The sequence below is a fragment of the Haemaphysalis longicornis genome, unplaced genomic scaffold, assembly GCF_048455015.1.
Source record: "Haemaphysalis longicornis isolate Haplotype H1 unplaced genomic scaffold, Haemaphysalis longicornis Haplotype H1 scaffold_9, whole genome shotgun sequence".
Taxonomy (NCBI): Eukaryota; Metazoa; Arthropoda; class Arachnida; order Ixodida; family Ixodidae; genus Haemaphysalis; species Haemaphysalis longicornis.
In genome coordinates, this window is record NW_027526460.1 from 110,678,226 (window position 1) to 110,693,719 (window position 15,494).

Sequence of the window (15,494 nt, forward strand, 5' to 3'; positions counted from 1 at the left end):
TTTAAGACCTTTAAGCGCAGAGTCACAGAACTTAAATGTCACCGTTGAGCTGCGGAAAACTCTTGTCTTCAAAGGTCAAGTTTGTAATAACTCTTCCCTCGTCTCAGTTTTGTATCACTCAATCTACGTCTGCAGAGTAACATTGTACGCTCGACACCGAAAACGCAAAAAAAAAAAACGACCTTCTGGAGCCTTATTACCCATTTCGGTCTGGGTGTTGTTTTAGTTTTTGGTCCGGCTTAACTCCAGCAATATTTATTTTTGCTAAGTCAAGAGAACGAAACTTCGTAGCAGCAGACGCCAACAGATGCGGGTGAACACCGCAAGGTTTCACTGCGTTGAGAAATGTGTATATCGGCGGAAGTCCTTAGAGTTCGAGTGGAATTTGAAACTTCAGACGCCACTGCACTGTGATGTCATTTCTACGCCCGTGTAGCAGGGGTATATAGGTTTAGGGCGGCATATCATTATTTTCGTAATTAGCACAATCGTCGGAAGCCCAACCCGTGGCCACCGGCGGCCTGAATGACATTAATTGGGCCGGGGCTGGTGTATAAAAAAAACAAACAAACAAAAAAACACCCAAAGAGGTGACGTTTATGAATGCGCACTTGCCCATTTCCTTGAAGCTATAAGCAACCTTACACAAAACGGAACGTTTTCGTCTTTCTTTTTTCTTTTTCAATTAGGCACAGTTGCGGTTTCGACTAATAAAAGCATGTCCCTTCATTTAATCATTGCAACCTCCCAGCGTACCTGCCGTCTTTGCTGCTGCCATGTGAGGTCGATTACCTAAACACGATAATAGCACCAATCAAGTTCACGTGGAATTTTAACGGCGCACTTTCGGTTCATTTGGCTTACGAGAGTTTACCCGATTAGGCTGGTAAAACAATTAATCGTTATTAAAGCATTAATCAGTTAACCGAAGGTTAAAGAACCAATCGTTAGCCTCAGTTTCGGTAATGAAGGAATAACTAATTCTGCAACGAAGAACAGTCGCGTTTTATTAATGAGAAAACATTAGTTAACTCGGTGCGTCGGAAATCCGGCATCCCTGACGCAAGGACGGCGCCCGAAACGGCCGACTACTCAAAGAATAAAAAGCGTAGTAATTGAGCTGCAAAGAAAGTTGGTGAATTTGGGTCTGGGTCTATTAGAGTTACCCAGGTGCCTCCGGAATGCGAGAGTGGTACTCTTCACAAAGCCGTTCACAGCGGCCGTTGCCGCTGCCGCACTCTCTGCTTTTCCACTTGGACGTGCGCTTTCAAAGCGTTGCTCTTTTTCTGTAGAATTACTTGGGATTGAGCGAGTTGGTTGAACTTGGTTCATGAGCACGAGGACGTGGGTTCGATTCCCGGCCGTGGCGGCCGCTTCGCTGATGGAGGCGAAAAGCAAAAACACCCGTGTGCACGAGTCAAAGTTAATCCGAAGCCCTTCACTACGGCGCGCCTCATCGCCTGCGTTGCGCCGGCGCGTTAAACCCTGCAATCAATCAATGAACTTGGTTCATATCGACCACAAAGTTCCGCTTGAACAGAAAACAAGGACGGTAGTAAGAAAACAGGGACACAATGCGGCATTGTGTCCGTGTGTCATTTTGCTCCGTCCTTGTCTCTTCGGTCAAGCGGAAATTTGCAGTTGCTTTTTTTCTTTGTGTTTTATTTTTGAGGCACGCGCTATGAAACTACGTGCCGTTTCGGTGATACAGACAAAGCCGTATAATGGTGAGCGTGTTTGTATTGAATGGGTAGCACAATTTTGCATTAAAAACAATGCAAGCCGAGCAAGTGCCCGAGGTTTACGCAGAGAGAGAGAGAGAGAGAGAGAGAGAGAGAGAGAGAGAGAGAGAGTGAGAGAGAGAGAGAGAGAGAGAGAGAGAGAGAGAGAGAGAGAGAGAGAGAGAGATTATTGGTCGCGCAACTTTGATGTAGGAGGAGAGGGATGGCCGAGAATCTAGGCCGATTATGTGTCTGAAGATCCAGCGCTGCGAAAAGTCAGAGTGGATCTTCTGTCTCCGTATCAGGGTATAATCACTTGACCGAATGGATCTTTCATCTCGATGGATCTTCCGTGTCGCTATACCTTCAGGCCTTAAGCTTTCTCTCTTTCCCGGTCTTGGCATTCTTCCAGAGGTGGAAGAACGCCAAGACCGGGAAAGAGAGAAGAGTATTTTGAGCAAGTTTCCAAGTTATCTGGTGGGCATAGAGCAGCAATTTTTGGCTGAGGTACTTTGCGACGGCCTAATCTAAGTACTGGATGTGTTGGTTGACTTCGAGCATTGACAAACTTCGAGCATGACAAGCATTTAGGATTTCGAGAAACGTTGAAAAAAGTGTTGCAGGGTCCCTTTAGGCCAGCTGAAGCTTTCAAAAATTTAAATTCATATTGCTTTCAGGGTGAGTGCGTACCGGTCACATTTCACGCAGAAAATGTATACAAGATTGCTTTTTCAACATATGCAGCGCGTTTCAGCAATGGGAGGGCAATATGGATGGCATTTTCTGTCAAGTGACTGTCATGGGAAGGCTTTAAACACAAAACTATCTTCGTTTCAGTTGACTAGGATTCGTCACCAAAACGTTTACGTAGTAACTTGGCGTCTCACGTTTAATTGAGACGTCGAATTTAGTACTTAAAATCGTTCATTCATATCTATCGATGAATTAAATCTGGTACTCCCTTCACCGAAATTTACTACTGCTAACGGCTACTACTACCTACCACATTTTACACTTCCTCAAACTGATCGGCAAGGAGTACAATATTGCAGTGCTTGGTGTTGCGCGAAATTATCCCTAACGACAGTACTGTGACGTCCCTCTGAGCTTTAAATAACGTTACTTTCCTCTTAAAGCTCGGTGCAGAAGAGTATTGATCGCTTGTATTAAATGCAGAGCATTTCTTTAACTCACATGTAGCGTCCGATGTCCGTCCGCAGCAGCTCAGCGCGCAGGCGCGCCCTCTCCCCCACTCCTCCTCTCCCGCATCACGCTACCCTCCTCGCTCTCAACACCAGGTCCGCACCCCTCCCCCTACACAATATAAAAAAATAATACTTACCGGCGCCTGGTTTCGATCCCACGACCCTGCGGGCGGAACGCAAGGTACATGGTGCTCTACCCACTGCGCCACAAAGCCGGCACAGAATGGAAGGCTACGAACACGCCTTATATCCTTGACTCATTCAAACTACGTCAAGAAGCTGCTGATAAGCTGCTGATACAACGCATTCACTGCCTGTGGGCGGAACGCGAGGTACATGGTGCTCTTCCCACTGCGCCACAAAGCCGACACAGAATGGGAGGCTACGAACGCGCCTTATATCCTCGACTCATTCAAACTACGTCAAGAAGCTGCTGATACAACGCATTCACTACCACCAACTCCCCAAACACTAAACGTTAACGCAATACACCCACCCCCTATGCGACGCATTTACTCGAGTCCCCCTCGCGGGGAGATGGGCGCTTGTATTTTTTTTATAAATGGCTTCAAATAATACGAATAGTTTTCTAGGTTTCTTTTTGCAGTTTCCAATCACAAAACTTTACCATTCCTTCCCAAATAAAGTTGAGAGAAATGCGAAAGCTTTCTGACATCAAAACTGCGTCAAAAGTGCGTCCAAGCTTTCCCTAAAAGTGCGTCTAACCTTCGCTGAAAGTGCGTCCAATCGATCGTCTAATCTTCAAAGACCCAAATCGCACACACAGAACGAACTTATGCGACGATTTTTGCCCACTAATTAAATGCTCCTACGAAAGATCTTAATGTATGAATTAAGGTATGATACAGAGGTACACTATTGTACTCCCTCTTCATGATCGACGCGTGTACTGTCGAATCTAGAACCGTTTCTTTTTTGCGATTTTCGACTAACCGATTTGGCATAATGGAAGCCCAGTTTTCACGTATACGCGCCACGTACAGAGATCTTGAGAGAGCTTTTTGGTCGACCAACCGGTCTATGGGGCAAGACATTAGGTTTTTAACAGGACGCCGTCAGTCCACAAACAAAGCTTCCGCTATAAAACACATTGAGCAGTGCCAGCTCCAAGCCAATCACCGCCGATTTGTCTATGACGTCGCAGAATCTTGTTTGTGCGATTGGTGGCCAGCGACTAAATCCACCGTCAGGGAACATGACTGGACTATTGTAATGGGGCGTTTATTTTCGTTTAGTCACATGGCTTGAATGCTAGTGTACAGTTAATACACCGATAACTATGCTTTTAGTGCTGGTCCACAGTACGCTAGTTATGTTAAAGGGAACAACATTATGTTCGGTCTACATAGGCGCTTTAATAGCAATTTTCATTTAAGTGGACATATTTGGAACTACCCGCTTCCTGAATGCTCTCATGGAGAATTTCATAGCCCTGACAAAACAATGGTCAGGCAGAACACTCAACATTTCAATTCTGCCCAGCAGGTAGCGAAAATCGGACCAATTTACTAAATCTGCTGTCACTGGTTTAACCTACAAAACGCGGTAGAACGTTTATACCTTTGTACTCACGGGGCCACAGCTTTCACTCAGGCTTCAGACGGCGAACGGAAAACTAGACCATATATCTGTTTAGAATGAGACAAACTGAGTCCCAATAAACCCACTGTGTTTATTGGGACTCCGCCGCCATTCTGCGTAATTGAAAGCAGATTATATTAACGATGACATTTGTTCTTGTGCCTGTGACAGAGTTGTTTCCTGTTTTCATAGTCCCTGTAAGGGACCTTTTAGCTTAAGCTGTAAAGTCTCGAACTCAAATGGAGTTTTCTCGGGGCCTAATTGTTATACTGATTAATATCAGTTCTACGATTATCAGTTCTATTCTTGAGCACCGTGCGTTGGATGGCATTTTTTTGCTGGCGTCAAACATGGTACCTGCCAACATTGCTGCCCTTTTTTATTTACAAACATCTGAGGGCACGCGGACACTTCTAATAATCCTCCCTGCACAGCAATTCGGTTCCAAAACCCCGAGAGAGACAAATTGAGTGTTAATAATTTATGCACACTGTAACGTATGTCTTCATATTGCAATTATACGTACCGCCAGCGCCCCTCCACTTACATTCAGTACTAAGTAGCACGTATATATATAGAATAAAGATAAGCGTAATGGACACAAGTAACATTAATAAATATTTCTCGCACTAGGAAGAAACCTTCCTAATTCAAGACATGGTTTCTACTAGTGAGTGCAGAACCCCAGGTAGACACCAATAATGAATTTCGGTTTCGTAACTTGTCAAATGTACGAAAACAAACTAGGCATGTTTAATTTGATAACGCCGGCGTCTCGAATAACTACAAGTTGCTTAATAGGCTCATCTCATTCCCCTTCGTCTGTTTGCACTCAGACTCGTGTTACTTATGACCACAAAAGACGTTTATTCAGTCATCGCGCTCAAAAAAAAAAAAAAAAAATCGCCACACAACAGAGCTCCGCAGAAAGTCCGAGGAAGACTGAACGACAATTGAAGGCAAGAGTGAAGTTCATATATTAAATGATCGATGTCCATTGGATTATTTTTCATCTCTACAAGACACATTTGTCCTATGCTGCAAGACAGCGAAGCAGCATCAGGAAATAATTAGGAATGCCTACTGCACGTAGTGAGATGGCGTTGACTGTGGTGTCGCCTCAGGCCGCACTTTTATGACGCGGCGACGCAGTGACAAGACTATAGATCAACCAACAAGCTTCTAGGCAGAACCGGTCTGCCCATCTCGCAGCCTTGCCCCGTTAGTTGCGCAAATTTTGTCTAGAACTAACCCACCGCGTTACAGCTGCCTCCAATATGATGGGGGCTAACTAGAAGGCAAACACAACGATAAGAAGGAGGGGTGAGCGCCTGAACAATTCGTCCTTGTGCTGACAGCGGAGCACCACAGTAGCGCCTTGGTGTCGCCGACAAGGCCCATTCAACGCGACAGGCGAGCAAATATCACATCGTTGTAGACCCTTCCGTCTGCACCAACTGGTCGGCACTCTTATTCACGAAATGACGTCTAGCTACGCCCGTGCTCGTACAGAGTTCGGGCAAATTGCGGAAGTTCTTTTAGTTAACTGATAATGTTATTCGACCGGGGGCTGAAGCAATGCGCTAGCCGATGTCCAATTGAGTTCTTCAATGGGCAGAAGTAGCTTCATGAAGAACACTCTCGCGCTGTTGGCAATACGACGCTCACAAAACATGAAGTCCAAACCTGGAATGTGCTTATGACATTAAGGGCAGTAAGCGAACACAAATAAGGCTTAGTTCTTCTTCACACAGCAATGAGTCCGCACAAGTTAACTACCACTTTCCGTGCTCACTGATGAGCGGTCGCCACCTCACTACCACTGTGTCTTCCTCATCTACCGCACCTGGACTGTCCAAAGAACGTGGCACAGGCAGGAAGCGCGATTTGGGCCGCAAGTATTGCATAGGCTGCGTAAATGCATTCTTGTACACCCGGGACGGGGTCGCGCAATATCAATCTACATCCGCAGGCAGCGGGCCCGCAATCACTTGCACGTGTTTTCGCGCACTTTCTCCGCGCACGTGTCGCAACGCACGAAGCAGCACCAGTGGAACTTGCAGTGGCACTGGTTAGTCCTGGTTCGGTACCGGGTCTCGTATCCGCGGCCACAGCACAGAAAGCGACAATTGTCCGGTCCTGGCGACGTCACGTTGCAGAGCCGGCCCGCCGTACCAGCCGAGCCCCGCTCTGCGTCCCGTACGCAGTAGTTGGGCGAGTCTTCCAGAAACACGAGGTCGCGCGGCTTGGGCTGCACCACGATGTCCGCCCAGGGGAGCTCGTATGAGGAGTCCGTCGGGTCGTCGAATAACGCGCCAGACGTCGTCTTCGACGACGCACGTCTTCTGGAAGACGGCGAGCCGGTCGTCGCGGCTCTGGCGGCCGTGGGAGGTCGCAGGTGCTTCTCGTGGAGCTTCAGGTGCACCGGTCTCCGGCGGTTCGGGTCCAGGGCGGCCCTGGAGCGGCCGTAGTAGGGCAGAGTCCGCTTGGCGCGCCGGTACCGCTCCACCAGGTAGTCGCCCACGTGGCTGAACGGAGGCAGGCGCTTCCAGCAGGTCTTCAGCGAGCACGACCCGGACACGCCGTGGCACTTGCACTCGGTCAGTAGGGTGAACTTCACTGCCTGAAAAAAGAGGACGGGAGAGCGTCATTGACGAAGACGTATGAACGCGAAGGCGGGCAGAGTGCCTTCCTTCCAGAGTTTATCAGAAAGAACTAGTCGGCTCTTTTGTATCTTCTATGAAAGCCTCCTTAGCATTTAGTATACGTCTTCGGATTTTTCATGCCTTAAGGCGTACAGATGAAGTTTCCCCAGGCCATGTGCGTGGTGTTGTTGAAGCGTTCTGGCACAAGGTGTGTGAAACCCGTTAGTTTCAAGGGATTCAAAATAAATTGAGAGAACCATGATATCATTGGGCACGTAGCTTTGTAAAGAGCCAACAAGAACAAGATCGTCCCTATTTTGTAACAAAAAAGAGATACAGAAAGAGGACGTAAAATCGTCCTCTTGTCGTGGTTATGACGTTACGGGCAGTAAAGGAACACAAACAAGGCTTAGTTCTTCTTCACACACCAAAAAGTCCGCCCAGTCTTTTTCACTTTCCATGCTCACTGATGAGCAACCGCCACCTCGCTACCACTGTGTCTTTCTCGTCTTCCTCGTGTGGACGAGAAGATCCTCTCGTCCACAAGAGAATTAGGACAATTTTAGAATTTTATATACAGAAAGAGGACAATCCTAGAATTAAAGTCACTCGGACTACCGTTATTTAATTCAACGAGAGCAAGGAAGCTGAAAGCGACTGATGACATATCCAGTATTATGAGCTGCCTACGAGGGACTGACATGATCGCACAGGGGAGTGTCACACGTTAGTGTTCGGCACAAAAGAGCGCGCTCTGCCCTGCGGAGACCGATTTACACGTAATGTCCCGTCCAAAGCAGGCGGTATAAATGGGGCCCCACAGTGCAAAAGTTGACTCAAATGCGCCTGCGAGAATATAAAATGAAAAGTACTTATTTCTTTCAAAGTCACGACAAATGGGCTAGTTGGTGCTGTTTCATGTAAAATTGCGTTAACAAGGTCCAAAACAGCCCTGTGTTCTGTACTTATGTCGGCGCCATCGCAACGTAGCGCATACTTGATAAAGCGCCCTGCCAGTTGAGACTCGCGGCAGCGTACTCATCGCTCTTTTGAGGTCCTCAACTTCTTTGTTGCTTCGTTGCGCCGTGTGAGCAGTCTGTGTGGGGACGCTTCACGCTCCGATTTTAGCCTTAAGTCTCAACTATCACGGCATCTAGTGTCGTACGCTCGAATTGGCGACGAAATCCAAGATTCTGAAAGAGGGAAAACGAAGAGGGAAAACGTTCTGCGGACTGATAACAATGCTGTTCTTGGGCTTTTTTAGGGCCGAAGCCCCTTAGAAGATCTAGCCGTCGGCGTCTCCTGTCGTCATCTCATGTAGTCACGGTACTAAAACACCGGGACACTCATTTTCCAACGCCCTGTGCTAGGACGTTTCATATCCGTGAGCAAAAACACGCACTAAAAGAACACACCGGAAAACTCGTTTTCCAACGCCTCGCGCTAAAACGCTTCGTGCTTCAAAGACACGAGACTTTTACAGTAAATCTGTATGCCTGTACCGCCACGGTTTCATCTCCGTGGGCAAGAACGCCAAGGGGCCAAGAATGCTCTTATACACTGCATGCTTCGCCCCTTCCCAGGTTTCACGATAGTGGAGATAGCACGGGATGTTTTAATTGGAAGTTCGCTTAAATGTGAAATCTTTTGCAGTCCCCGTGGATTTCGTATTAACGAGAGTGGACTGTATTGAATACAAGTTGGCGTAGTTCGGGGCCTGAAAATCGCGGCTTCGAGCCAACACGCACTTGGCTGGCGACGCCTCGCAGCATACCAACACGGCAGTGCTTACAATCAATGCGGTGAAGCTGCACTTGATTGCAACGTTTCGACAGGGGTACCTTCTTGTTTACAAGTCTGTTGCCGCTCCGTTAACGGGAGCGAGTGCTGAAAGATGGTGTCTTCGGCACATTAGTTTCAAATTTAGTGCGGTGATATGGGGTGGGATGGGACAGTTGAAAAGAAGGTTGTCCGGCCAGAAGTCTGACAGATATTGCAACGTTGAGCATGCTTCGCCATTTGTCCCGTGCAACACAGGAATTGTGTACTCATTGCTATTATCATGTGACAACCTATATATCGGCCAGTCAGGCAGGTGCATCAATGTTCGACTGATGGAACACCGGAGGTCGCTCAAGAACAACCCTCATGTGCACATATCACTCGACATTGCGCGACCCACAAAGATAAGGCCCAGGCGCAATGCTGTCCACTTTTTGAAAACACCAGCGTATTGTGGCAACACAATCACCAATTGACATTTGATATAATTGAAGTCTTTTATATACGAAAGCACGATGATAAGTGTGTCAGCCACGCGTCGGTGGCACTACATGAAAAGGAATTTCAGTCCTGTCAAATGCATTAACTTGGGTGTTTTGCGGGTTGGTTGTTGACTATGTACAATGTAATCTTGTGTTTTTATAATCGTAATCCTGTGACCGTTGTGTTTATCAAACTGCACTTTCGGGGGTTGACCTGGGCACGGGTTCTTTCTGAGCATATATTTCTGTTTACGCCTAATAAAGTCAGTTGCGAGTAGCGCCGTCGTGTGTCTTCTCTTTTGTGTCGCGTTTTAAGCGCTACTTACAATGACTTTCTCTTGTCACACGGCGGGCTGATTGGGCGCCGGAGAAGCGCTGGTACGAGGAGCAATCGCGCGCTTGCTGAGGAGGTGGCGCCCTCTCTTGGGTTGAACCGGATTGAAGCAATTAAATGAGAGAAAAACTGCCCGTAAGCTGTCTTCGTGTCACACGCCGCAGCATGCTAGAAGTATGCTTTACAGGAGGAAACCTGGTGTTTGAAATCAATTTTGATATAGAACTTAACAAATTTCTTTTACTAATGCAGCTAAATGTTTAAATAATTTCAGTAGTTTATTTTTGACAGGCTTTATCCATTATACACTTGTTTTTTGACCATTGTTTGACGACTTGATTTACCGTGACGGCCTGAGACGACGACGACAGGAGACACCGACACTCCTAACCCCTTAAGGGGCTTCGCCCCTAAAAAATGTATTCATTCAAAGCCAGAATTTGCGTCTACATTGGTGATATCTAACATTCCACACCCTTCACAGTTTTCTGCCCATTTCTGTCACAGCGGCCTTGGAACAACTTTTTGGTCCAGTTTCTATAGCCCACGGAGCCGGATGGTAGGCGGCACATACTCGAATAAATTATTTTGGACACGGCCGAAATGCCGAGAATCCTCGAGCTGCAAGGGGCAGTGGACCGACACAGTAAATCTTTGCGTGGACGAATTCCAAATGACCTTCAGAGAAAATCGTTTGAACGACGTGAAACCTTATTGAGATTCAACGAACCGAAGTGGTGATCGTGGTTCATGTTCACGCGTGTTTCAGGCGTAGTGGTGATTGTGATAGCATGCGTCACATCTCTGCTGCGAAGGGCCTTTGCAATTAGAGTTTGTGCCGCAGCGTGGCAACAGCTAGGAGACGATTGGACTAGCATTGTTGTAGGAGGCACGGAAGGGGTGTAGAACTTTATGAAAGCGTTGAGCAGGTTTCATTAATGTATTCCAGATCCCGGCCCCAGCTAAACGTTTGCCGGGGTGATTTCCCTTAACTAAATACGAAAGCGACAAAAACCAGACATATAGGAACACACGAGTGGACGTTTTAAAGTTTCGATGAGATCATTATAACCCTGGAATAACAATACTGTCATGAAGCCATCGTTTTGTTGTTGTTCTTAAGTTTCCGGGTGCTCCTTCCGCTACCAAGGCCCTTTTACTAAGAAGTGTTTGGGCGCGCCTTACCCGGTGATCGCTCTTGAGAGTTGAGGTCGGCGTTGTACGTTCCGCGCCCACCGCGATGCATACACCGCTTTTGGATGCAAAGACCGTTTCTGTTCCGTACACTTTTTACTTTATAGTTTCGGGTAAAGTACTTCGTGTGATGACACTATTTCTTTTCTCCGGAATGGGCGCTCTCCAGCTCGCATCCCCGCAAGTAGTCCGTTTTCGTGTGGAGAGAGCATAGCTGATTGAAGCTAGGAAGACTTTCCCTAATTGTCAGTAAATGTAGTCGCCGGAATGGCCCTTTTTTAGCCGCATGGATACGGCTGAAACGGATATAAGCCCGCTTTACCGGTTCGAGGGGGACTCTCACGAGAGTCATTCGGTGTATGCTCGCCGGCCGTCGTCGGGGCCACATGCGGCGGACCTTGGCCGAGTCAACTCTGTTCAATAAAGTATCACTGATCGCTGTTCCTGTTTCGCCTGTATTAAGTGTAGCGTTTTAATTCTGTGCCTTACACGTTACTGAATGTTAGCAGGAATAATTCAAACAAGCGAACTTCATAACTTCAAAAACCCGTCGATTCTTTCGTCACGGCAGCACCGCGCAACTGTAGCTTAAACGGCGACGTACCTACTCCTCCACAATATGTTTCGCAAAGCATAGAGGCATCTCGATTAACTTTCCGTTGATTGCAAGACGCTTCGGCTTCGTTGAGGTTAGGGGTGGTTGCACTTAAAACAACTTCCTCTCCGGGCATCTGCAAGTTCTCGTCAAGGGAAGATTCGCAACGCCGCCCTGTTGGATTACGCAGGCTAACGACAATTTGAATCTCAGCCTTGCGCAAGGTGGTTCGCGCTAGTACAGAGCCTACCGCTGCGTGCAGGGCGCGGTATGCAGCGTGCTCGCTACGGAAAGAAGGGCCCCGCCGAGCGAGTTGATGGCGTGTGCGTGGGCCTCGTCCCCCGCAGATGAGACTTGGTCTCGCCGCCGCCGCCACCGGCCGAGATGAGCGATCCGAGCTGGCAGGACGGCAGACGGCCGGCACACGCGCTGTGGGAGGAGGCGCGGAGAAGGAATGCGCACGTGCCCGGCTGCCGACGGCAACTCAGACAGCGTTGACGACGAGGCACGCCAACTGTCGCGGCCCGAGGCACGGACGACCCCTGTGTGACCGAGTTAATCGCCTCCGCATCTCAAGACTGCGGATCGCTGCGGCCCAGCTGATTTCCTGTTGGGGCACGAAGTCTGCGCAGTTTCAACTCGAAACGAGGGGAACGAGTCCGGAGATTTGGGTTTGGTTTGACTTCTGGGGCATAAATTAGGGGGAATCGCGAGGGTACGTGGGCGCACGTTTGAGAAGGTTTAGAGTGCAATCGAATGGAAATTCTTATTTTAAGGGCCACTGGATTGAGTTGTGAGTACTGACTGCTGACACTAAGTAAGTTAGCTTTTCGCACGCAAGTCGTGCTCTGGTTTTTTAGGCGAAAAGTAATCTGGTGCATTTCTTCATAGCATCGGTGTTTTTGGTATTGGTATTGCCTGGGGCGCATTGTTTAAGACGCTTGACTGCCAACCGAATGTTCAAGCAATACTTCCTGCACAATCCGTTTGGATCTTGTACAAAACAGGATCGATCGATCGATCAATCAATCAATCAATCAATCAATCAATCAATCAATCAATCAATCAATCAATCAATCAATCAATCAATCAATCAATCAATCAATCAATCGATTACCTGAACCATTTATTTTCATTCAATAAATAATTTCAATCAAAGAATTAATGAAGCTGGCATAGCCATTCGCACCCGCCTTGTAGGAGTCCCTGAATATTTTTTTTTACAAGAAATGTTCCTTTAAGAATTCTTGTTGACTTATTCCATCCTCTTCATACAATTTTGTGACATCGGCTGTAACGACGTCCTTATGGGTTCAATGCATTTAAGAGACCTAAAATAGGTCTAATCTTCATAAAGTGCGCTTTAGGGAACGTAAAGTTGACAACGACTATGAAATAAATTAATGCGAGAATAACCAGATGAGTGTGTGGAAACCCGTGTTGCGGTAAGCCACCCCCCCCTCCCCTTTCCCCCCCCCCCCCCCCCCCCTGCGGCGTCGAAGGGCTCCTGGTACGTTTGCTTCCAAGTTTTGTAAATAAGCACAGCCTTTCACTACATCATGAAATGCAACTTTACGTTTGCGGCTACACAATGCACGCAACGATTCACTTCTGTGCTCTTTAGGAATGAAGTCATAAAGGTACTTGCACTACCGTTAAAATATACGAAATTTCCGAAAATCGCCAACCAAATCCCTATTATCAAATTAATAAAAATACATGGTTCATGGGGCCACTAAACTTGTAACTTGACAAAACAAAAAATGTAACCTGAAATAACTCACGAGCTATCACGACCAGTTTAAGGCTCCGCGCAATTTTTAAGTACCCTGCAAGTTAGTTTCAGATAACTTTGCTGTTCCTCTCCACCATACTCGGAGTCAACATCGACGCTTAAATTTGAAGACGTACGTTGACATCAACTTTGGCCTCAGATCACAGGAAGAAATTTGTGAGCTAAAGCTCTTTCCGGGTTGCTTGGAAGAGCAGTGTAGCTAGTACGTTCCTCCACCGTAATTAAGGTTCCTGCGAGTTGCCTCTTCATGGTCCTAAATGCGACTCTCTGAAAAGGTGTTTGAGCACACTGAACAAAAGCGGAACAAATCATTTTTGGAACTTGCCAAAGTAGGGTTCGTAAGAAAAGAGGCTAGTACTATAAATATAATAGGAAGATGTCCCTGTCAAATCTCCCGAGTGGGTTCGTTCCAAGGGATTAAAGAACATCGTCATCGTCGTCGTCGTCGTCGTCGTCGTCATTCGAGCGCGTGGGTCAAGTTGGCTTTGCCGCCACGCATTTTGGCGTACGCCACCACCGACGGGGGAAGCCACCCAATACAAGCTTCGCTTGAAAAATTCCTCGGGGCAATTAAGTCTGCGTACGTGCTTTGCTGCCGTCTGAGCTTGGACTTTGACTCGTAGGTGGAGTGCACTTTGATTGTTGACCCTTGGACTTTGCAGTGTCTTTGACTTTGACACATCCCCATTTCATTTTTGCACGCTAGAGAGCTTCGCGTTTCAAACATCGTCGTCATTAGGCGGAAGGGATTTGAATGCTTTCTTTTCACTTTTTACAGCGGTGGACATTTTGCATACCAAACAACGCCGCTTTCTCGCACAATGGCGAACTTAAGGCCTTCGAATTTAACAAATCCGCGAAGCAAAGCGACTCCAGCGTTTGCTTGGGAAATCAGTAAAAGACGATATAGCAGCGGTCATTGATCGTCTCCGTGAACTTCGTGTTAAGCGTGAGCTGCTCTAATTACATTCTAGGGAAAAATGTTTTGGCTATTTTTACATTTTGTGCTTTTTACGATGTACGCGGCTAATATAATTTCCGCTGATATATATTCCGTCAATTATCACTCCTGATAGCTCCAACTCGATACAAGGTTTCATAGTAATTACCATCATCATTACTTAAGTTTCTTTTATCATCATTCCAATGGTGGTTTTTATTTTCGCGATCACGTTTGTGGAGCCAGCACCCACCCCAAGCCAGCACCAATCTTCACAGCCCGTAAAACCAAACATACCGGGAATGCCTTCGAAGAAGATAGCATATTTTTTCCTCCGCCTTATAGATCGAGGCCTGACGAAATAATTGCTGGCATAGCTTCATGAACCACGCCGCCCATGCGGCGGCGCTCGAAAACACGAACTCTGGGAGGCGGCCCTACGACGATGATTTTATCACCGTGCTTCGCTTTTTATGGGCGACCTGCGAGCAGAATTTATGGCGACCGGCTAGTCGTGTATGTTGTGTCTATATACACGCCCGGCCAAGCTCGTAAATCAGCGAGTCTGATTCCTGCCTGCATCTATATGTGTACTCTAGAGGCCTGGAGCACAAAGGGTCGCCGCGGTGGACTTAACTCTTTCCTGTAACAAAATACGTACGAAGTAAGAAAATGGCTCGGCACCGGCTTATTTTCAGTCTCCCGATAGAAATATCTTCTTGTCAACTTTCTGGCTGGTGTGATTTCTTTTCCGGTCAATTCGTTTGTGAAGTTTTCTCTCAGTGATGCAAGGTAGTACCAGTTATAGTGTATGCGTCCAAGTCTAACAAAAAAAACGAGTTACATAGGCGCAAGACATCACAGATATTTCTTCAAGGACACACATAAGTGGACCTGTACAACACAAAGTACAACAGTAGACTGCCTACGTAATATTTGCGGTTCTGTATAGTTAACGCAGAGCGATCCGTTAGTTCCAGCTCGTGCGTAGTGTATTTGACTCGGGAACAGCAGTGTAAGTGAAGCCACGACAGTTTTTTTTACACGAATAGATGACTAGCACTTCGAACATGCACGTAAGAGCGAGAACGGTAGAACGCAAATGAAAGCAAACCGTACATAATTCAATCTGCGCTAACTATTCATAGTAAGCGTAACGCAGATTCACAAAATTGTTCTTATGCAAGAGCAAAATTCAT

The 15,494-nt window shown here is 47.1% G+C and overlaps 1 protein-coding gene and 1 long non-coding RNA gene across 4 annotated transcripts in view; one reads left to right on the forward strand and one right to left on the reverse strand.

The window, feature by feature from the left end:
• The window catches only part of LOC144152972 (uncharacterized), a 225,594-nt gene that overhangs the window by 43,434 nt on the left and 166,666 nt on the right, over positions 1–15,494 (forward strand). The gene's annotated exons all lie outside the window — the stretch shown is intronic.
• The window catches only part of LOC144151753 (protein Wnt-7b-like), a 118,334-nt gene continuing 108,253 nt past the window's right edge, over positions 5,414–15,494 (reverse strand). For all 3 annotated transcript variants that reach the window (XM_077682877.1, XM_077682878.1, XM_077682879.1), the window contains exon 5: positions 5,414–7,151. In XM_077682877.1, the coding sequence (XP_077539003.1) occupies positions 6,516–7,151 (636 nt within the window). In that variant the 3' untranslated portion in view covers positions 5,414–6,515. The remainder of the gene's footprint in view (positions 7,152–15,494) is intronic.